Below are 23,973 nucleotides of genomic sequence, written 5' to 3'. Positions count from 1 at the left end.
CTGGTATATGCAATAGGCTGAAAAGACTGAGTGGTGACAACTTTTTATAAGAACACGGGATCAGCAGCCGGAGGAGAGGTAAGAGGTAAATCTGGGCTCAGTGACACTTCTTGACATAGAAGTAGAGGACATGTGACATGTCAAGTGATAAGAAATGTAGAGATGGTTCAGCTTCTGAAGTCTAAACTTGGTGGTCTGTTTTGTTTTCTCTTCTATCAGAGATGTCCTTTGTGACCATGGCAACTCAAGCCACGCTGTTCACACCACTTGTGGTGACTGGAAGAGGTGGGAGAGTGGCTCCCTGTACAAACTAACGAGCTCTTTCAGAATTTCCAGGAATTTCCTGTATAGGATTTGTGCCTGCTAGCTTTTGCAGACTGTTTGTGGGAGGCAGTATTGGATAGCTGACAAGTTCCACCCTCTACTTCTCCTCTCTGAAGTGGGAGGTAGCCCCTCGGTGTCCCTCAGGTGTACTACAAGCTTAACCCGAACAAGAGCAGCCTTGGTGGAAGAGAAATGCTGTAAAATTATTGAAAACAATTACTGCATGACTGACAGCTGTTTGGAGAGGGTTATTATGTTTTCAGATGTCTTTACCAGTGATTTTTGAGCAGTTTTGTATGTAGATTTGGTACTGATGCTTTTCTCTCACTGTGTTTGGCTCTAGGACAGCAGTGCTGTGTTCCTGATCTGGGTTCCCTGTGGAGCACATAACCAAAGGATTTTCCTGCTGCTGCTGCTGTTTTGTCAGTGCATTTGAACAAAAAAAACTAAACTAACCTTAACATCTCCCAGCAAACACACCAGTGTCAAGAGCCCACAGTTAATTTCATCCTAACCTAAGGGTTAGTGTGGATTTTGTGTCTGTTCCCTTTTGTTCCTTGGTGGAAGGTTCTGATTAAAGCCATTGGTTTTAACGATTTGGTTTTTCTGACTTTATTCTGAGCTTTCCTTCTGCAGGCCAACCATGGCTGTGTCTGCTGTTTGTTTTTCTGGAGCAGCCCAAATGTCCATGGAGGGAGCTCTGCTTTTTCCTTAGCCCTGTGCTGTCACTGTCACAGCCCTCGTTGCCTGTCAGCTTTTCTGTCCACAGCAGCACACAGGAGTTTTTATCCCTCATGTCTGTGCTTATGTTGGTGTCTCACAGCAAAAACACAGAGTAGGAATGACATCATCCTTGTCAGCACTTTCACCTCATCCCATGAAAGACAGAACAGAAAAATGCTGAGACCCAACTCCTACAGCGAGTTATGGAAAATTGCTTGAGCAATGATTTCAGTCACTGCATGTTGGCTTTGCTTTTCATAAAGGTTGGTTTGTGGTATTATTACTTCTGTTTTAATTATTGCATTAATTATTATATCTCCTTTCAATTGGAGATTTAGATCCCTCCCAGTTTAAGTAATTGAAGTCAAGACCCTTTTCTAGTTGAAAAAAGATTTTGAAATATTTGAAGCCACAGACAAAGTTTATTTTTAAAACATATTTAAAAATTGCACAGTTATAAATACAGGTAAATAAATACAATTTAATATGTGGAAAAGAACCCAAGGAAGGCATGCTTCCATTACAGTACAAAAATACTACATTAAGTGTGGTGCTCTGCAAATAGTCATCTATGACCTTAATAAATTTAACACATCCAGTATGCACATCATTCGTTTTTGAGGAAATATAGATTATTTTAAACAGCAGTGCAGGGAAACACCAAATTAAAGCATCAGTAAACTATAGGTCTGTGTTTAATATTATACACAGCTGATAATGCACTAAGCATACAGAGGCAGGGTTACCTGTAGTAAGAAACTGACCTTTTTTACCCCGTATGTTCTTACATTCAGATTCTGAATCTGGGTCAGTACGAGCCTTTGTGAGGGAATGTAAACATTCAGGTGTCGGGCTGAGCTCCCACCTCGGCAGCGCTGCTGAGCCCTGTCCCTGCACTTCCCCACGGGCACCAGGAGCTCCGGGAGCACTGGGAGAGTTGTGCAGCAGCAGGGCTCTTCAGATGGCCCTGGTGAAAGGATCTGCCAACCCTGTCATCACTTCTTTCCTCTACGTTGGCTTAAAAATAAAGCCAAAAGAACTGATGCAAGATTGCAAAGGTTTTCAAACAGTTTACAGCATATAGAAGAAGCCACACAGAATGCCTCTCAAAACTATATAGTTTTATTTTACTCTAGATATGTTATACTCTGATATATAAAATATATTTATAAATTTTTTTATTTTTCTGAATTTACAATAGCTTACTGATATTAAAAAGGCTATTTAAATTAAAAGTTTAGCCAATGTCGATGGCATTCTGTAAATGTAGAAGGGGAAAAGAGATCAAAGCACATCAAGTCTTGACCATGCAAGCTTGCTCAATGGGCTGTCACATATTGCAAGCATTTGTAAAGTTACAGCATATTTTAGGAAAATTTAGATTCCTTCTGTCTCTTTACCTTGCCTAATGCCTGCTACTTTGTGGGCTGAGGCTCTGAAACTTCCCATGGATTCCATGACATTCCTGTTTCTCGTTTTGCCTACATTTGTTCAAAGTTTCAGTGATCTCTTCATGCATGGCACTCCTGTTTTCTGATTTATTTCAGCAGTCCAAAAATCAGTAGGACCATAATGAAGGAATCTGATTCTAGCCTAGGTAAGATTTGAATAGTAGATAGTACTGTATTGCATATCCACCGTTTTTTTTTTTTTTTTCACAACGTGCAGTGCATTTTGTCTTACCACTTTTGTGAATACTTGGTATATTATTAACATTTATTACATAAATTCACTGTACAGACTGCTAAGCTGACAACACTGGTGACCAGAAATCACATTTTTTTCAACTGTGCAGGTAATTCATGCGAAAATAACTAATATGTCTCATTGTGCAGATGCAAGTTTGGGCAAAAGAGATCTACAACCAATTTATGCTGTGCTCCATTTCTCACTGGCTCCAACAGACAATGATTTAGGCCTCAGGCTTTGGCTGTGCCAGTAAGGACAGCAGTTGTTATTTCTGCCATGGAGGCCTGTGCTCTGTGGATGTTCCTAGGATACCTGGCTCTTCTGTGGTTGACACTAGAGATGGAGATGTGAAAATCCAAACAACCCAGATTTGCTGTGAAAGCTGTGCAGATTTAGCTTTTTAATTCTTGAGAGGGTACTAAAACATGTCTGCAAAAGCTGTTATACAGATGTCTGTTATTAATTAAACACTTGGAGCAAACATGAAACCCATAATACAAAGTGGATTCTAAGGATGGGATTTTAAAAGGGCTCTGTGTTTGGTGTAGTCTGTTCCAGATAACATGAACAACTCAGATTTGAATCTGGCAGGTGCAAAGGACTTGCAAAGTGTTCCACAGATGATATGAATCAATAGTTTAAAAATGCCCTATGTGTGAGCCTTCTGCATGCATTCTCTAAACCCATGCTCAGGTAGCATTGCTGCATGCTCAGGGTTAACATTGCATAGTGGTTACTGGTTAATGTAGTTGCATGCAATATTGTCCTATGAGGTTTTGTGTCATTTGAACCTCTCCATTTTTTACAAGTGCTGTGATTTGTCAGATCATAAGAAAATACCACTAGATACAGATATGTTTATGTGTGTGCCTAAAAGTCAAATCAGTTCTTCAAGCTGACATAAACCAGTCTGTGGCCACAAGGCTCCTGTGTTCATTCCAGTTTAAAGAGGTCAGCCAGAAATGAGCCTTTTGCCTTCATGGCAAAGCCTCACTCCCTGAACAAGCCCTGTGATTCCAGTGCCTGTTCAGCACGTGCAGTGGTACCAGAGCCAGCCCTCTCCAGGTGACTCCTGCATGTGAGCTGATCATGCAGAGTGCTGAGCACTCTTGTGCAGGCTCCAGGCATACAGGGTTCAGTAGCTTGATGGATCAGGCTTCTAGGTCATAACTATTCCTATAGCTTTGCAGAGGACAAGGACAGTCCCAAGCTGGAGTTAGGAAAACGTTTTCTTTTAATTGCATGAAATATAAAATTGAAAAAAAAGATAATTCAAAAACTTGGAATCAGTTTCCTGGCAGTGATAAATCACCTCTGGAAAAAGAGAGGAGTAACAAGAAAGGGAAACAGGGGTGGGACATGGTGATACACCATTGCAGCACTCTAACTGGGCCTCACCTCATGGATGCTCTACAGCATCCTGAAACATCTGAGTCTCTCCTCTGCTGAAAGCAGTAGTCTGTATGTGAAAATGCGTCCCTAGACCTGAGCAACTTTGTGTTTGTGATACCTTCCTACCCAGAGGAGTGGTGGCCTCGCCCCTGAAGTGTGAGACAGTGATACTCCCCTGGTAGTGCAAGGAATGCTGGCTCCCATCTTCCTTCCTTGCACACCTGGGCAGGGCAGGGATGGCAGAGGCTTTGACTTGGTCGAGCTCCCAGGGAGTGCTGAGAACAGGACCCAGATTTGCTGTCTCTCACTCTCAGGCTCAATCTGCTACTGTTCAGCACCCGCCTTATTTATCCCACCTCATGCTTGGTTAGAAGCACAAGTAGATGAATTTTCCATTCAGGTTGTTAATATGCTGCAGCCTCCTCACATTTTCCTCTTGCTGTTTCAGGCAAATATACAAACTTGTCCTGAATATTTAAGGAACGCCAAGAGGAGGTCAGCTCAAAGCTGTAGCTAATCCTGTCTGCTGCACTGACAGTGCTTGCAGAGGGGGCTAAAGGAGAATGATAAAGCCCAAGATCCTAAGGAAGTGCCCAGAAGCCCCAGGAGTTGCTGGGCCTGACCTATCAGCCAGTCCCCCACACTGACCTGTCCAGAAGTGTGTGAGATGTGCCACTGTCCCCTGTCATCTGCCCTGCTTCAGCCTTTCCCAGTGCCTCTGGCAGTGGCACATGGTTAACTGGCCACAGGCTACCTACAACAGGAGAGAGCAGCTGGGATAGTCTCCAAGGCCATGCACATCTTTGGACAGGCTTTGTAGCCCATGTCCTGTGCAGCAGAGCTCAGGTGGGACTGAGCCTCCCCTAGGAAGGCAGAGTTCAGCCCTGTTCAAGGTTACACACAACTCATGGCAGTCCCATGGGTGTGGACATATATCAGCAGATAAATGTAGTTTTGAGCAGTGCATCCCAGGATAAATTGAAAGCTACCTACTTAGTCTGTCCTTTCTGGACAGGCTTGGACTTGCATAACGTTTTCCTAATAATTTCTGTGTTACTCATCCACAGGCAGGAGGCGATGTTTAGTGAACTGCCATGAGAATCAAATATCCCTTGTCATTCTGACTCTGAGAAGTACTTCTTTTTTGTTGTTAATTTCAAAGATATAAAAATAAAGTCCCTGAACAGCTAATTCCTCTGGGTAAGCACTGATTATCCTACACTACAGCATAAAGGATATTCTAGAAGAACTTGTGTGATGGCAGGGCATCAAGCAAACTCTAAGCACATATGCCTTTGCTTTACAGCCTCTTCTCAAAGCTGCCTCCCTTCTCTCTTATCACTTCCCAGATTCAATTGCACTGCACCTTCTGCTCTGCCTTATCAATAAAGAGCTGTCATCACACATCGCTGTCAAAGCAAAAGAGCAAACTGTTGTCAGCAGATATGCATACAGCAGCCCACTTAGCTAAAGTGACATTCCCAGGCAGTCCCATCCTTAGAGAAAGCTGCAGGAATCAGTTATGAAACACCTGATAGATAAACAGGAATATATGTGTAAACAATGAATCAATAAAGAACTCTCAAAAAATTTTAGTAGTTTTTTGGCATTTCTCTTCAGTGGGAGAGTGAGGGGCAAGCCTGTTATTTTTCTAATGACAATTATTTTTATTTAACAACCTATAGATGGTGATTAGATGCAGTGATTACACTGTCTTAGATGGAATTTTCCTTTAAGTGGTGGCTCAAAATAACAGACAGCTGCAAGAAACTTTAGGTTTGTACTGGTGAAACTGTCCAACTCCCACAGAGCATGTTTCTCTGTGATCTGTGCAGTTGGATTTCTTTTTTTATCCCTCTGAGCTGGAATTTTCTTCTAATGTTGTTTATAGGAAATGTGCTATTTGTCCCACTTTAACACATTCCAGTAGCTACTCTGCACATTGAATTCCTGACCACAGATCAACACATCTAATTACACTTTTTATCTTTCACTATTCAGGAAAAATATTTAAAATACTAGCAACTCAAAATCACCTCCTAAAAATTTCTCTTCCTTCTTTGATTGACGCATTCATCCTGAGCTAAATGTTTTATTATAGCAGAATCAATCCATTCATCAGGGATTGGTACTGCCCCAACCCTGCTCCCCATTCATCCAGCCAGGGAAAATGAAGATAGTGTGTTTGTATACACATTTGTAAGCAGCTAACACATACTGGTGTTATCTAAGGATTTTCTCTGGTATCATGGAGGTTGTGGAGACTTTTGCTGTCGTTTGCCATGAAAGCAGGATCAAGCCTTGGGCTCAATCCTACAAACATTATATAGACCAGTTTCTTTAGGGAAAGTTCTCTCTTGAGAGTGGTCTGCAGGCAGTAACTCCTATGAATATTTTTCTTCATTTTCAATGAAGATCTGTAGCTTGTTATGTTCTGAAATGACATTTGCATACAACATGTATGTGCATGCACATGCATGTATATGTGTAGTACCTGATGGATGCATATAATAATCTTTCTAGTTAATGCAGTTTATACTCTATTTGCATTTTTTAAACATAAGAATATTGAAAACCCTCTCATTGCATTTCAGGAAATGATATTTGGTCCTCTCTGCCAACAAGGCTGTCCTGTACATTCCATTGTTGGTGGCTAAAATAAAAGCATAGCACTATTTTACAGGAAGAAAGATTAAAGTGCATAAGTACACAGAAAAGTGCAGACCCTGCCACGAGCTCCATCAGGCTGTCCCATATCAAGGACAGCTGGTTTCAACAGTAACAATTCCAGAGCAAATTGTCTCTTCTGCTGGCAACACTTGGCTTCCCCAAATGTACCTGGCCTCATCCCACAGCCCTCCATGGACTATGTTCCTCTTGACATTGCACATGGCTTATGAGCCTGCAGAACTGGGCCCAAATTAATCCAGGTACCTTTGGTAGCAAAAAATTGATTGCCAGCTAATAAATATATTAAAACCAAAACACATCCTTTTTACATACCTCTACCTTCAGAGCTGTGTTTGAAATGGACCTTGAGAAGATTTTTCGTCAAAGAAACCAAAGGATAGGGAATCCCCACTGTGGGGCAAAGTGGTGTCAGCATAGTGCAATGAGCTATTAAGCAGGTTCCTTGGATGCACTGCTTGCCATTCTAATGTGCAATAACCATTATCTAGGTTTCTTCTTAAGATACTTTTCTTTTTACAGCTGTATGTACACAGAGAGATATAGCTTGCATGGGATGAAGATTCTTCAGAAACTGCTATTTCATCTAGTTCAGGGCTTTGTCCGATTAGCCACAGCTCATTTCAACCTTTTGAATTTATTTACACTGTTTTTGTGCTTTTGAACTTTTCCTTTATGAATAATGTCTGAAGGAATTCCCCTACCGATCTACAGTCATGATCTTTTGGAAAATGTGGTCATTTGGGGATGAGTAATAAAAAAGTTCTCTGTTTCCTAGCACAATTTAATCAATTTTTGAATCCTTTTTATTAGGGCTCTAGATTAAAAGCTCTTAAGAGAATGTCTAGATCACCCACGTTGGCAGCTTGAAATAGTTCTGGCTGGTCCATCATAGACAGAGCAATCCGAAGTGCTGCCCAAATATTGCCTGATAGAGCGGGATGAGGAACCTGCTGTTGATTTCTGCTCTTCCTTTGCAAACTGAGAGCAGTGAGGAAATTGCTGACAGCCTCTCTGTAGGGAAGAAGAAGGAGAAACAAGCAATGGAATTTGCTTAACAACTACGGGCAAAATTTCTAAAGTTCCATGCCAGGCTTAAATACATTATTTTACTATATTCATCAGTCCCTTTGTGTTGTTTTTGCTTGATTTTCATCAATCAGGAGGGCATGGCTCAGGGTAACACAAAACTCAGTCTACCCAAACATTTGGGAATACTCCCTGTTGCAGCAAAGCTCCCCTTCATCTTCCCTGACTTAACCTGAGAGCTGGGACCCTGGAATATCACCTTTATTCCTGAAGGATATTTTGGATGGCATGGATTACTTGAAGCATTTAACTCATTTCCCTTTTAAAGATTGGCTCTTACATTTTCTTTCACAAAACTCCTAAGAGCAGGACTACTTTAAGTGCAAGAACAATCCCACTGATTATAAGAGTACTTGCACGTAAAACTACAAAAATGCTTTTCAGTCCTTTGTAAAAAGTTATGACAACATTTTACAATAGCTGAGATTATGTAGCTACATTCTGATTATTTTTTTCTTAGATACCCCCAGCTTGAAAATGAATTTTCACTTGGTAGTTGTTATGCCTGACTTTGTTGGCACATTTTTCATACTCACCTGTACGCCCCTAGGTTGATGCAGCTTATCCCCAGGTTGTATCTGGACCTGATGAAGCCAGGTTGTATTTCCAAAGCTCGTGTGTAGGCCTCCACAGCTTCTTCACTGCGATCCCCGTTTGCCAAGGTTGCCCCAAGGCGGTTCCATAATGTATAGTCCTGGTGAGAAAATGAGTTTTCTACTGTAGGTGTCAAGAACCAGGCATAATACCTCATTTTGGCTTGCAAAGGAAGGAGGACTACAGAAAATAACAGTATTGAATCTTAATTGACAAGGAATGTGAAGTTCTGACTCATGATCAAAGGCAACTTTATATATCTAATACCATTAATCAGCTCACAGGTAGGAATTGGACATGCATAAATATCTTTCCAAAGAGGGATGTCTTGTAATTAACATTTCTATTTCGGGTCTTAAAATTTTAATGGCAGAAGTGGCATGTCATTAATAATAGCCTGATCCAGACAGAAAAAAGGAAATGGCCTGTAAAGCTAAATTTTTAAAAATGTAAAAGTATAAAATGTACCTCTGGTCGAACCGTTAAAGCAGCACTAAATGCATCTATTGCTCTGTTAAATTCTCCATTCAGGTGAAAAAGAACCCCAAGTCCTGTCTGCAGGTCAGGGTCTATCATATCACCATTCTGGTGAGCAGCCTCCAGGTACAAATCCTTTACTTCTTCAAGTAAAGAGCTGGACAAGGGAAAAAAATAACTTAAAGATCCATCATATGGTCATTTACAAATATTTCAATGTTGATTGCATAGCCCGAAATTAAAATCTTTGTAGTGGATTTATCAGAAATATTATACTCCTAAATTTGTGAATGAGCTTCTTCACCATGGCCAAGGTTTACTTCAGGGTGCTGTTGTAAACCCACGTCTGAAATAAAAAAAGTTTGTGTGAAATGAGGTCAAAGAACAGCCGTGACCCCAAGTGGAGTGACGCGAAGGTTTATTAAAAGTATTCAAATTAGATAAGTTTCTCAGACATAAAACAGGACTTTACTGGCAAAAATAGTAGTATTTTTAAGAGGAATAGATAAAGGACCAGCCAAGACCCTTGAAGGAAGATGCCAAAACATAAGAAGACTTTTGTGCCCACTGTAGCTTCTAAAAGCCTTTGCACTGACAGCACCAGATGTCAGCGGGGTGAAGCCAAAGTGGAATAACACACTTAGCAATTAAGCAGAACTTGCATATTTTATTTTCACTCATACGAAATTATCTTGTCAACCCAGGACTTGTAAGTGATGAGGGTAAAACATAAGGCCTGTCTTCAAAATGACAAGCAGTGAGATAGCCTGAGTGGTTTGGTTCTCTAAATCATGTTTATGCCTTTAATGACTTTATTATGCATCTCACAGTCCAGAGGTACTTGTTTAGTGTCCTCATGAAATCATGATGAAGGGCTGCCAAATGATGATTTTTTTGTATTTAAGATGACTGAAGATAAATCAAATGGCTGTGTTGTCTCTTGGTTAGAAGCAGAACAGGTTTTAAACAAGCAGGTTCCACCTCCCAATACTCTCAGTGAACTCAATTTGCACTGCCAAATGGTTCATTCCTGGATTCTACTGGGTTGGGATATGGGAAAACAGTAGGAACAATGAACAGCAGGAAAAACACGCATGTAGAGCTGGATAAAGGCTTGGAATGGATGTGGAAGCAGCTGAAGGATGAGTGTGCAGGATGTGGGAATGCAAAGGCAGGAGACAGGGACAGAGGAAAAAGATGTGAGTTGAGGAGAAGTATCCTTTTTTAGTTGGGTTTTTTTTAGCTTTTTTGGGTTTTTTTGGGTTTCTTAACTTCCAGGGATGGTGTAAAAGATAAAGCCTTCAGTCATTAAATCAAATGTTCTCTGCTGGCTTCCCTCTCCTGCTATTAGAGAGACATTAGAGACATTAAAGACATGTTCTTCCATCATAGGGAACAGGCTGGATTTCTACAGAACAAGGGGACACAGCAGGCACCATCAGTCCTAGGGATATCATTAGTATTTCCACCAAGAGGTTTTCCACTGCATTTACCTTTCATCTGCTGTCTTAGACATCCTCCTGGTAAGTGCTGGGGACCCTTTTTTGCTTCTCACTATATACTTGTATTTTGGATTTTGCTTTATCCAGTTTCTCAGGGCTTGGTAGGCTTCCTGTTGATGGCCAGTGTTGGTATAACTCACAGCCAGGGCCATCAGAGCTTTCAGGTTGTTTGGCTGCAGTTCCAAGCACCTAGGCAGAAAATAAAAGAATATATTAAGATATTTCTGCAGCCAAGCACAATGCTTGAATTGTTCCAAAATAATTCATGTAAAGAAAATCACAATCATCACTGTTGCTCTTTTTGAAAATGGGATGAGCAAGCTCCTAAATCAAGCACCTCTTAGATTTCTATTGAGATAAGCTAATAAGGGACTATAAACAAGATAGAGTGTCCTTAGGTGAAACAACTTCATGGTTATCAGTGCTGATGCAATGGAATATTGCTTCAAATGGAAGCATAAAAACCCATTACAGAAAGATAATAACAATAATGATGATATTTGGGAGCTCACATTTTATGTACAACAATTCTGTGGTCTTCACATCTCCACCAACCTAAAAATGTTGGCAGTTTAGCATTCAGCAGCTGAAGGGAGCTCACTCCAATTAAGAAAACCTCTTCATTAAAGGACAGACTACAGAAAATATGCCAAGTGGCTGGAATGTAAAAGAGGCACTTCATTTGCATCATGCCTAACTCATATTTATCAGGCCATGTAGCTTTTCTTTTGTGCATGCACTTAAATTACTCCATGAAATATTGCACTTATTTAATAAAACAGAAATATTAATTACTAGTCATCCCTCTGAAGTCACTGGGAGTTTCTGTATCTGTGTCAATGCTCTACTCTGCTAAATTAATTCTTCACATTCCAAGACAGGAATGACATTAAATATCCCCAGGTCCTCATTACCCAGTGCTCATCAGACCCCAGATTTAGGACTCATCTCCCCCTACCTTTGGAGGGCCACGATGGCTGCCTGCTCATTTTCATTTTCTGCCTGTGTTATACCCAGGAACTGCCAGGCCTGCAAAAATAATAATCATTTAGTTTGTTAAATATATCCAACTGCAAACAGAGTTACAACCATTATCACTGTTAAATGCAGGGGTGAGGAAAAGCAGCAGATATGTCCAGCACTAACCACAGATTTTTCTACAGTGTGCACACCAACAGTTCCAATCAATGTAGTTCTGAATATCTTCAGGCCTAATAAATATTTACAGTCAATGAATGCATGGGTATTCTGTCAGTGTATATTCAAACGCTGATTTCTTAAATTTGAGTTACTTTACATTTTAAATTTTGCCACAATTTTATGGAAAATAGAGAAGAAGAACTATTTAGTTGTATATTATATATATTAGGGGTTTTTAGGGAGCTTCTGATTCTCAGCTTTTTTGAAATATGTTGTTTAATTTAATGTAGCAGTAGATTCAAAGAGCCCTAGATACAGTATAAATATTTTTAACATTTCACAGAAAACAGACTTTAAATATAAACTAGTTGAAAATAGCAACAGTGAAGAAATTTATATAACTTAAAAATTTTTTTCAACAGTCTTGTTAAATCAGAAATATTCATCTTTTTTATAGCAGTGTTTACAAGATAGTTTGAAAACATCAGGATATGAAGGGAAGGTTTGAAATATTTCAAACAACGGTGTTTCAAAAACAGTCTCATCCTACGAAGAACTCATTGTTATCTATTTTAAGGCACACATTAATTCATAAGCCTTTGAATCCAATGTTTCAGTCAGTCATGACTGGCAAAGGTTTGAGCCCAGAAATCATTCCATCATTCCATGCAGAAGGGAGTTCCCTTTGCCAGGAAAAGGCACAGCAGCGAATACCTCGGCATCGTTGGGCTCTTGGAGAATTGCAGCCTCCAGGTATAAGATTGTAACAGGCAGGTCACCTTCCTTCATTTTCTTCAGTCCTTCCTCAAAAGCACCAGGCCAGTCTTTGAAGGGATTGTCAGTGTGGAAATAATAACCCTGGAGAAGAGAGATAATGGACCCGTGATGAGTGACAAGTTGCAGGGAATGACAAGTCTAAAAAAATGCAATGACTCACTATTTTCCAGCTGGGTGTAAACAACCTTTGTTCCGTGGAAATGGCACGAGCTCCCCCGTGGAATTTCAATGACAAACAGTGTAAAAAGTCACATCACCTGGCATTTATGTTTCTGCTCTCTTTATTTTGACTTTAGCTCCATTTTACTTGCTGGTACTTGTGCTGGGCTCTCCACCAAAGATAATGTCAACAACTCAAGGTGCCTGAGGAAGAGCAGGACTGAACCTCTGAACCCAGGACATCCAATGTGATGAGCACACACCAAGGAGCTGACTCCCTGCAGTGCTCATAACCTCATGGCTGCTCAGTGGAAGTCCTGAAATCTTCAATTAACCTTCCAGAACACTGATGCAAGCACCTGAGTTTATTTTAGTATTCTTTTAAGTTTTGCCTTTTTCTCTTGTTAAGAGTAAACTCTTAAGTTTTTATGCTGCAGTGTAAAGGGTGTGTGATAATATCACCTGCATAACAGAAATCCAATTAAAATATGGAGTGGAAGGAATGAAGAAAAGGGATGGAATCTCCCTAACTTCTATCCTCAATAGTGCTGGCCCAGGTATTTTTATTTGCTTTCCCTTAAGTGCCCATCTTCAAAAGTGCCCATAAATCCAGAGCTGCTTTGTGATCTTTTCAGGTGATTTTAGGCTGTGTTCAAGTCTAAACATATTCTCACTGTTCAAGGTCTTCTAATCTTCCCCACCCACAGGCAATCAAAGAGGATGAGCTCTTTGGGGTAAAATTAGCTTCCATGTCCACAGAATTTCCTTGGGTTCCCTGGAAGAGCTGAGGTTCATCTCAAATTTGCACAGGGGGATGTACTGCAATAAAAACTTGGTGTTACCTTTTCAATGGTTGATATAGTGACTTGCCCTGGTGCTTCCTGGTTCTCTGAAATCCAGTTTCTGCGAGCCATTTCTTCCCATTCTGCTTGCATTTTATCCCAAAACTCTGTGTCAGACTAAAAGAAAAGGAGGAAAAGAGAAAATGAACAACAAAACTTTAAAATGAAGGCCTTTTTTTTGAAAAAAACCTTTTGTATTTCTTTCTATTGGTGGTCTCAGTGTCACTTTTGCTGAGCAGTATTAGTTCTATTAATAATCACATGGACTGAAATACTACAGCTCCTGTTTAGAATTTCATATAATTAAATTTCATCTCTTATATTGGAAAGCATTTTGTCAACAGAAAACTCTTTATCTCAGAGGCAGCGTATGTCCTGTTTGAAGCAGGATTTGCAGCAGCTTACACTGCATCTTATTGATGCTAGCAGCAAATTGTTACATAAAATTTGAAGGCAATTAATGGTGCAAGTCCCTGGACAAAGAAAAGAAAGAAAAAAAAAAGGAAAAAGAAAATAAAAAATCAACTAAGTGCATATGCAAAAGAATAACAATAGATAAAACAGTTTAAAGAGAGCAAGCATTGCTTACTTTGTATATTCAGCATAATTTTCAGCTAAGAGAAAGAGAAATGTCAAAGCTTAGAGAGAGGGTGTTTGCATAAGGGATGTAATACAAATTGGGCTTTTTGACATAGTGGACAAATCTTAATGCTGTATTGTATACTCTGCTGGTGAGAGGAATCTACAAGAGATTATAAAATCACACAGTAAGATTAATATTCAGCTCAAAGATGAGGGAAAAATGCACATACAAGGGAAACAGAAATTATGAAAAACAGATGAGATTTAGGACAACGAATGAGATTAGCAACGACCAGAAGGAGGGAACAACTGTGGCTACTAGAAAATGATGCCAAGAAATAGAAATAGAATTAAGGAAGGGGAGAATCCAAACTGAGGTGCTACTTTTTCAGCCTCCACACACCAGTCATGGGACTCTGAAAAGGCGATCTGTAGCAGAATATTTGCAGAGAACTACAAGCCTTTCCAAAATTCTCTAGTTCCTACAAGGACATGGCCAGTGTTTCAGTGAGCTGACAGCACTGGGGGCACAGTTTCTCAGCTTATTTATATCAAAGACAGCAGCACAAATAAATCTATTGAGATTTTGACAGAACCATTTGAGAGCAAGGTGCTGATCAAAATTAATTGGAGGTTTTGTGAACTGGTCCAGATAGTTTTGTGGGAATCTTTGTTACAAGGCTGACAACTTTGGTACAACTCCACAGCCAGAAACGGCTGGAAAAATAGAGCTTAGATTGTGATTTCATTGTGTTTTGCTGCAACCTTCCTTAGGTGCTGGGGAAAAGGAAGCATACCATCTTCCATCCAGGAAGAAAGTCAGGATTGCCTGAATTCTGTCTTCAATACAGGATGGTCTGAATCATGCAGTTATTGGATGTGTGAAGGTATCTGCTATGTTTCTCAGTGGAAAAGAAAATAAATTGGGAATCATTCACCCTTGGAGAGGAGATTTCACTCCAGGTAGTAGAAGTGAACTGCCCCTGACCAATCTGTTACACCACTTCAGGATCTGCTCTCATGCCAGACTTGAAGAAAATACATTCATATAAAGAGTTGTGAGATTGTACTGAAATGTCCATTTAGGGTTTGAAAAGGCTGGGATGAGTCAGATCACTCCCTCTTTAACTCCTATCAGCTATGACCAGAGGCAATTGGATCCCTAAAAATATCCTGTTCAACAGATGCCTCCATCAATTGCTTCTCATTCAGCACAAATCTGCGCTGCACTGAAATAAAAATTATGTGACCATGTTTTAACTAGCAGTAATTTTGAGATTCAGCATGAAATAAAAAAGTGAAAATTTCCCTTTCCTTCAGATTAAAATTAATAAAACTACCAAAAACTAATCAGCAATGGCCTTATTTAGACAGATTAATTTATAGAAATAATTATATATATATATATAGTATGATATTTATATTGGAATTTTTGCTTGCATTTTCCCCTTAAAAATTCTTTATGAATCAATGGTATGGAAACATCAAATCATATTTCTGCAGATAGTAAGCAAGCATATAAATGGAATTAGGTCTTAAATTCTGCTGTTCAATTATATATTTATAATTCTCACAGAAATTCACTGTGTTTACACTCCACATAAAAAAAACAGTGAATTACTGTGCTCCCAGGTAGCCCTCCTGAATGTCCACCCACAGAAAGTCAAAGGAGAAGGGAAAATGCAATGAGAAGACCAGCTTTGCTATAATCTCTCAGTTCACCCTACTCTACTTGGACACAGGACCATTTTGCAATGCTAAGGAAAGATTTGCTTGTTTGGGTCAGGCTACAGAGTCCTGAGGACATTCAGCACGAGGGGTTCTGGTACAGAAAGGCTGCACTGAGCCCCTGGACCAGGCACTGACCCAGTGCTGCAGTACCAATGTCAACAGCAGAGCAGTGCAAGGTCCTTGAGGAAGAGAATTGTAAATAATACACACATTTAAATATTGTAAATATTACACTCTTTGCTGAAGGCCTAAGTCTTTTTCAGCTGCCATTAGTAGCAATTTTTTCATTGGTTTCAGTGGCACGAGGGTTAAATGAATATGGAGCCTTTCTGAAAACCTGGCTTTGGATCAAGGCTGCTAGATCTATTTTTAACTCTATTTGCTACACCACTGCTGCCAATTAACCTCATTTCAGTGTTTTTGCCACCTTAAGGCTGGTGAAGAATTTTGCACGAGCCAAAAGTTTTCAGACCAGTTGAACACATTTAACACACTCTTAGATCATCTGCAGCAGTTAAGAGGAATGACAACCAGGAAAAATGTTCGTACCATCTGACTGCTTCCAAGCAGAAAATTCTGCATTTTTTCAAAGAGGCTATTTTTACTCTTAGTATTTAAAAATATGCTGAAGCAGTTAAACAAATGGGAGGCAAAATATTTCCAGGCTCTCTATTTCCTATGATCCAATGAAAGGGGGCAGGGGATGTATTTAGAAATTTACCTATTGTCATAACTTTTAGAATTTTTCCTCTCCTGTATTTCCAAAAATTACCTTCAGTATTCCTAATTGACCAATGCATAATAAAGGTTCTGTCATTGTTTTCTGAGTTATTCTATTACAATACTCTGATGTGAAAGACACAGTGAGTTAAATTTGTGTGCTTAACTAGGTAACATTTCTTTGATATTGTCTTGAAACAAAATCCGAAAATTTTCCTACATTTTAAAGATAAAAAATGTTTATCAAGGCAAAGATTCCCACTGTGTTTTGAAAGAGTATCAAATGAAATGCATCTGAATGACTCAAGTTCCTAGTTGCTAATTTAAAATATGGTTTGCCCAGTTTTAGGCCCATCCAAAGAAATGTTGTAATAGTGAGACAGGAATATTGTAGGTACAGAAAGGACTCCAACCAGTACTCATGGGAACCATAAAGCTGATGGTCCTGGAATATGTTTTCCTAGGCTAGAACAAATTAATCCCATCTTTTTCCTCCTATTGTCACATAATTTAGCTGTAATGTGCTCTGATGCTTCAAAGCAGTACACTACACAGCAGATGGTTCATGTGACATTGTGTTGTAAATAAAATGATGCTGGGAAGGACAGCTCAAAAATTCTTATGCATAAGCTCGCAAAACAGTGTGGCATCTGCAGTTTAATCAGAGAAATATGGGATAAGAAAATAACAAAACAGCTTTTTTTCATCTCAGAGACACAAAGTTGGAAATTTTTGCACCTCCTTGCTTTTATTTTTATTTATTCTTACCCATCACCAGGAGAATGGTGGTTGAGAAAACAATTGTTCTAATGGATTGTAAGTACAGGATGGATTGGAGTCCCCATCCTGGCACTTTTTAAAAATTCAAAAGTACCAATTTTTGGTGAAATAGAGCTAATTATTAGAAAGATTGTGTTAAAAAATAGTTCTTACAGAACTTGGAAATTATTGAGACAAAAAATCATGAGGCAAAAATCAAGTACAATTTCCAGAATAACAGAAAAGGTAGTGAGGTCTACAAGCACCCAAACACTGCAGGGGAATCTGGACCCTCTCTAGTAAAAAAGCTATTTTACTCACCACTTTATTCTTAAAAGATTCCCCAATGGCATAGACATCTTTAAACCTTCTTAAGAAAGAATTACCTCACAAATCTTCATTAATCTCAAAGTTTGACATCTTAAAACCATTCCCAAAGCTCTGAAGTGAATACTGGGTGGAGGATAAAGTTTGGTGTCTTCATTTACTGAATTTTTAATTAATTCCTTTTGAACTAGGCCACAAAGAACCTGAGATTTACTTCTTTTTCTTGATCAGTTTTCTGGCTAATCTTCCCACTTGGAGCTTTCCCAGTCGAAGAATATTATAGAAACATCTAAAGCCTAAAAAATGAATTTTTGACCTGTATCTATTCTCTGCCTAACAAAGCACTAATCTTGCTGAGATGGGCCTCAATTTATTTCAATCACTCCAGCTTTCTTACCACTTCATTTTAGCTAGGATGAAAATTCAGCCCTTTTCATATGCAAATGGAAATAACTGCTCTATAAGGTCTTGAAGAATCCTTTCCTTTACATTTTAACTACCTGGCCCAAGGTTCTATTTTAAGCAGAAAGAATAACTTAAGGCTGCCAGCTACATTTGGGGAAACATTTAATTTGATTCTTTTTAATAGCCATTTCTGAGACTACTCTAAAGTATTTTAACAACCTTTCTCTGTTGCCTCAGATTGACCTTTTAGTCTGCAAGACTTCTTTTTTTTTCACAATATATTCTCCTCCTTACTTTACTCTGCAAAGTAACTCAATAACGTCTTGTAATCTGTTGTTGGACTCAACTCATTTTTCTTTCTGCTGAGTGTCTGGAACTCCCCATCACACAAGTTGCTGGCAGTTGCAGGAGCACTGACATCATTTACACCGAGATGTTCAGCATCACGTTCCCTGTGCTGCCTGCACAGGTCACAGCACAGCATCAGCCTGCAGTGCAATTGGGAACATCTGAAGTATTTTAAGCAGTGGCAATCTGAAAGCAAGTTCCCCCCTTTCCTGCCAGGAGCAAATGTGTATGATGTGAGACATCAAAAACATCTCCTCTGCCTCACCAGCAGTTGTTTATGAAGAATTTATTTGATCTGGAAATAAAAAATGCCTTCCATGCTTAGTTTATGAAAGAGCTAATTTACTGATTGTGTCCAGTTTTGTGTGTGCAATAAAATCCCAAGAAACCATGCTAGAAACCCTGCATCTTACCATAGCATATCATGAAAAAAACCTACAAATCAGATTAGTTACTTCAACAAGAAATTCTCTTTCTAGCTAGAAGCCAGTTTCAGGTTTAGGCATAGTTTTGTTTCTCATCAGCCAATAATAATCCAGAATAGTTTGATTGTCAACACTGGAATTAGAATGGCATAAAACTTGAATTACAAGAGTATTAAAATACCTGTCTAAAATTTAAATCTAAACTCAAACATCCCTAAAGTGTTCTAGATGGTTTGGAGACTAATGAGCCTGCAGTCCATGCTAAAAATAACCAGTTTTGAGGAACTGGTTTCACAGCTTCATCCTCTGCACCCTAAGAACTCATTTTAGCAGCTGTTACATAATTTAGCCTGAAGCTCTATCCTTGCTGGAATTGAGCTCTCTTGGCTCTTTGTGGCAATGGGATTTTGAAGGTTGCCCATGGAACCCCTGAGAAGATAATGATGCTCCAGATCAATGCTTGTATCTAATTTTCTGTTGAGTTCTGCTAAAAAACCTGCATTCTACTTTGTGTCTAGACAGGATTAATTTGGACTAGTGGTGTAGGACAACACTCAGGAGAGGTTTTAGATGTTGGAAATGTAGAAGTTAGTGAAAAAGAAACCAGTAGTGCAATAGGAGAACTATTCAAATAGCTTTATCTTTTCAAACCAAATAGATTTACCAGAAAACAAGAATACTCCTGTGCTTATCATTCTGCCACTAGTTGTAAAAATGTGAAAATGGTGCACGGTTGGTGCTTATGTACAGCTCTGCTTTACACCAGGCAGTTCATCAGTGATTCTGAGCTCTGGTTTCACAGTGGAGGCTTGGTTTGTGTCTGGGCTTAAAGAACTGATGGCACACAATTACTGGGGAGAAATGTTTCCCTCTTTTACTTGTGGTTTGGATTAGCTCCATTTATGGGGCATTTACCCATTTGCTCTAGCAAATAAAAAACCAGCCTAAAAACTTGGTTCTAATGTTTTTTTATAGCTAAGGGTTTTGGATTTCCTTTATTTTAAAGAGACAAGCTGTGATTTTAAATTAATAGCTTCATGAATTGCATCTTTTCTCTGCTTTAAATAATCCAATTCCAACTTTCTCCTCTGCTTGTGCTGCAAGATAAAAAGGAAATCTGTAGAACATCAGCTGAAAATGAAAACAGTAAATGAAATAATACCTCAACAGCTGCCTTTGCCCTTTCAAATTCCTCCTCCAAGGAGTGATTTCTGGAGAGAAGAGGAGTTCCCCAACGCTGCTCCTTACTTGACCGTGCCTAAAAAACAAAAGAGTAAATTAGAAAGGGATGATAGACTCTCTGTCACACTTCTGAGTTATTTCCCTAATTGTCTAGAGCCCCAAATGGCTTTTTTCTTGGGGAAAACTACTTGGTTCCCTGCATGAATTCCTCTGAATTCTCTTACACTGTAGCAGAGACCACTTCTCTGTAAGGGAAGCAGAGTAATTTATCTTTTCCAGATTTTTCTTTTCAGTCAAGATGTGTGAAAGGTTAGGCATCCGAGAAAATGCAATGTAAGAGCTGGACTACAAAAGGAGAGAGCTGACTATTTTGGGTGAGACTTTTACATTACTTGTTCCTTCTGCATTATGACTGTAGGATTGCATTCCACTGATTAGGATCCAGGAAGAAAACACTTTTTTCCTTGCACATTTTGTTGGTTTTCCTTCAGGTTTTCTTTTGGGATCACATTAGAGAGCCAGGTTTGTCCTGGATTTCACTGGAAGGGCAAATCCTTTTTACAATCAGCACCTCCCTTATGTAACATTGGTCAATCCCACTGGAAGCACATAACAACTTTTTCCCTGTTCTTTTTCTAAAAAAATTTTATTGTTGTTTATTTTATTTTATTTTTACAAAAAGCACCATAAAAAACCAAACAATATTTAAGGATGGCAGAAAAGGCACAAAGTGGCCTAATCTTACTAAACAAAGCTCTGACTGCTAATCCCTTCCCTAGTGTTTGTCAAGAGGTTAAACTCATTAGCCACTTGTGTGCCCGTGCTTCCAATTGCATTAATTTCCCTGATTATATTTCTGATGACTGTACTTGTAATATTCAATTTCTGTGAACCACACTGCTAAAAGACTAATTTTAATCATATCAGACTCCTTGGGCTGTCTCTGCAGATGTTGGAATGGTCACTGACATCAGACACGTTTCTGAGCTCTCACATGTCACATGTGACATATGGACAAACATTTCTCCTGGTTGTACACACATGGCTTCTCTCCCAGGAAGGTGACATTCATTTGCCAAATGAGCTCTAGGATTTCTGTGTTGTTCCTGAGGCTTTGGTCTCCCAGAGGGTAATGAGTGAAATGCACACTGAGTGGGTGAAACACACAGGGTCAGAAAACAGTGATACAACACAATTTCTGTGAGAAGCACGTGGTGGGCACTGTGAGGGTTCTGTGCTGGCCTCTGGACTTTGCTCTGACAGGAAACTCAGAGTGCGAGGGAATGTCTGCCCTGAGGATCTATTGCTTCTGCTTTCACATCTTCTACCTCTAGCCCATGTTTGGAAAATGTTATTTTCCTTTGGTGAGGCCAGGAAAATATTTCAGGTTCTCATTGGAAACAAACCAAAACCCAGTTCTAGACATAAACCAGCTCTTTTCCAGATGAATAGAATTTAGGGCAGAAGAGATAAGAGGTTCAGATCATTCATTTGTCTGCGTATCACACGATGGCATTTGTCACTCAACACCCATGGAACCAAAATGATGGGCTTCAGAGAATAAACTAAGGTTGTCTGGAGTAAATATCTTTGAGGAAGCTGCTTGGGTTTAATTTAAAGTAAGCAAGAGACCTTAATGTCATCACTTTGTTTGCAATTTGTTTAACTGCCCTCTTCATTCCTCTTATTAATTTTAATTCCAGTTTCCCTCTATTACTTCTTACTTTTTCCCATACTTTTTAATACACTATATTTTCTCTGTAGAAAGGTACTGACGATTTTAATCAGGTTTTAGTGATATGAGGACATTTAATGATATAAAAGCATTGCAATATTTAATGTTCTCAATATGAAACATTCAGATTTTAACCTTTTCTGTCACTTTTACTCTCCCTCTTAATTTTTTATAGCCATACAGACAAGCAAAATGAGCCCTTTACTCCAGTACCTGTCTTGCTGCTTCTCTATGCAGAAATCAGGTGATCTCCTGTCTCCCACTAATTATGTTTGCTTCTACACACTGCTCTTCCCCCAGTATTGCACAGGGAACACTCCTGTTTTTTCAAACTGCCTTCCAGAATAGTGTTGTAAGTGGAGACTGCATTCTTGCTCTGAAATGTGTGATTTTCTAAGGGACAGTTTTGTAACACATATATTTATACATAATATATTTGTACAGATGCCTTGATCACCAGCTACTTTTTACATATCCCTTATTTTAATTGTTTTGATTCCACTGTTGCATCATATGGAAATTTTCTGAGGAATTGGCTCGCATGTTTATTTTCAGATCAATAAAACTGAAGAACACTGTTCCTCTTTGGAATCCCAGAACAAATCCCTATGTGATTATAATTCCTAGTAAATAACTACTGCTCCTGAGACTGCTCCTGAGGCAGGTTGGCCAGTTTTAACAACTGGCTTTATTCACATTGTGTGGTGCCAATTTTACAATCAGAGTATGACATGGTAATTCAAAACCCTTGTAGAATATCACAAATCAACATTTATCAACTCAACCTGTAATCTGATCAAAGAATTAAATTTGTTTTTCTTGACACAGAACTCTATTGATAGGCTCTAATTGTGCTCCTGGCCTTTTCATTATTTATGATTGGCTCCAGCAAACCATTTGATTACTTCTGCTTTTTACCCTTTTGTTTCCAGTGACTGCCATTCCTTAGGTGAAGGACACTCCTGGAAATGAGGATGCTCAGACTGAGCTGTACTGCAGGAGGGCACAGTGAGCTTCCAGGGGTAGCAGAGGTGTGAGGGAGAAGAGGACAAGAAGCACTGAGATCCCCTCCTGTCCACATGTCAGAGCATACATTGTCCCCACATCATCCCCACAGAAACAGAATTTCTCCTCCCCTACATGAACAGCAGGAGGGGAAAAAAGGTCATTAACAAAAGCCACACAAGCTTCATTTGTGTGCAGACAATGCAGAGTGCTCCTGTGGGTTGTGACACCCAGAAGTGAAGAGCCCATGAGAGCCCAAACTCGCTGCCTTTTGCCAGTCCAGGGTGAGGGGATGGGAGTGGAGTGGCAGCACAAGACCTGCACAGCTGCAGCAGGTGTTGGGGTGGCACCCTGCCCTCCCCAGGGGAGCCCCACCAGGGTCAGCCTGTGTCCAAGGCTGGACACTGGGTGCTGTGCTTTGATATTCTCACCTCTCTGCAATGGAGGTGCTGTGGCTGATCATGGCTTCTGTGCTCAGGGACAAACCTTTCCATTCCAACCCCTTCCTGCACTTGTATTCTCCTCAAGTGCTGTTGGACCTTAACTGTTGGTGAGAGGCTGAAATTGCAATCTTAGCTTTTGATCAAGTCTTCAAATAATGAGCTAAATCTGTCTCCTGCAACTCCTCATTTCTTTAGAGTAAGTGGCACATCCAAGCAAAGTTAGGGCCATTAGTCTTTCTGTAGCTATCTGGGAGAAGTGAGGAATTAATTTTGATTTCTAAATATTGTTGCCTCAAACTGGAGATTTATGAGTTTTACAAGATTTTCACTACACCTTTGTCTAAGAGCATTGACATGTTAGAATTGGGTACAGATTTTTAGCATGACAGGGCTTTTGTACACTCTGTGTGAGAAATTAAATATTTAAAATGCCCAGGAAAATATTTAAAGAGTTAAAACATGAGCAGACTTTATGCATAAACAATTAAACATATTATCTCTCCCTGCAGTTTATACTTTTAAGATTAAAAATAAACCTTCAGAATCCTCCCCTCCTCCCCAAACACTGTAGGATCTCAATACCAATAAAAGCATAAAAAGGAACTTTTCAGAATGGCAGATAAAACAAAGAACAAGGATATTCTGGGAAAATGCTGTTTAAGGGTTTATAATACATAAAATATGATGTAAATGCTGAGAAGCAAAACAGCCACATCCAGTGACAGCCACCAGTGACCTGACCATTACAGCCTTCAAATACCTTTCTCCCTTCATAGTTCTAAGCTTGTCTTTTGGATTTTGTATTGGCACAAGTGTTAGTAAACAAAGGATTTTGTTAAGAAGATTGTATAATTTTAATGAAAATATGACCTACTTAGCATTTCACTTTGAGGAACTAAATGTAACATGTCAAAG

The 23,973-nt window shown here is 39.4% G+C and overlaps 1 protein-coding gene across 9 annotated transcripts in view; it reads right to left on the bottom strand.

Annotated features, from left to right (window-relative positions):
* Window positions 1–1,449: 1,449 nt before the first annotated feature.
* Window positions 1,450–23,973, bottom strand: part of PEX5L (peroxisomal biogenesis factor 5 like) — a 107,253-nt gene continuing 84,729 nt past the window's right edge. For all 9 annotated transcript variants that reach the window (XM_015637743.3, XM_015637747.2, XM_015637750.2 and 6 more), the window contains 8 exons: window positions 19,856–19,951; window positions 13,397–13,513; window positions 12,333–12,476; window positions 11,437–11,507; window positions 10,470–10,667; window positions 8,968–9,133; window positions 8,442–8,599; window positions 1,450–7,830 (listed from right to left, as the gene is read on the bottom strand). In XM_015637743.3, the coding sequence (XP_015493229.1) occupies window positions 7,626–7,830; window positions 8,442–8,599; window positions 8,968–9,133; window positions 10,470–10,667; window positions 11,437–11,507; window positions 12,333–12,476; window positions 13,397–13,513; window positions 19,856–19,951 (1,155 nt within the window). In that variant the 3' untranslated portion in view covers window positions 1,450–7,625. The remainder of the gene's footprint in view (window positions 7,831–8,441; window positions 8,600–8,967; window positions 9,134–10,469; window positions 10,668–11,436; window positions 11,508–12,332; window positions 12,477–13,396; window positions 13,514–19,855; window positions 19,952–23,973) is intronic.

This window comes from Parus major, chromosome 9 (genome assembly GCF_001522545.3).
Source record: "Parus major isolate Abel chromosome 9, Parus_major1.1, whole genome shotgun sequence".
Taxonomy (NCBI): Eukaryota; Metazoa; Chordata; class Aves; order Passeriformes; family Paridae; genus Parus; species Parus major.
The sequence above is the reverse complement of the archived record's forward strand: the minus strand, read 5'-3'. Positions and strand labels throughout refer to the sequence as shown.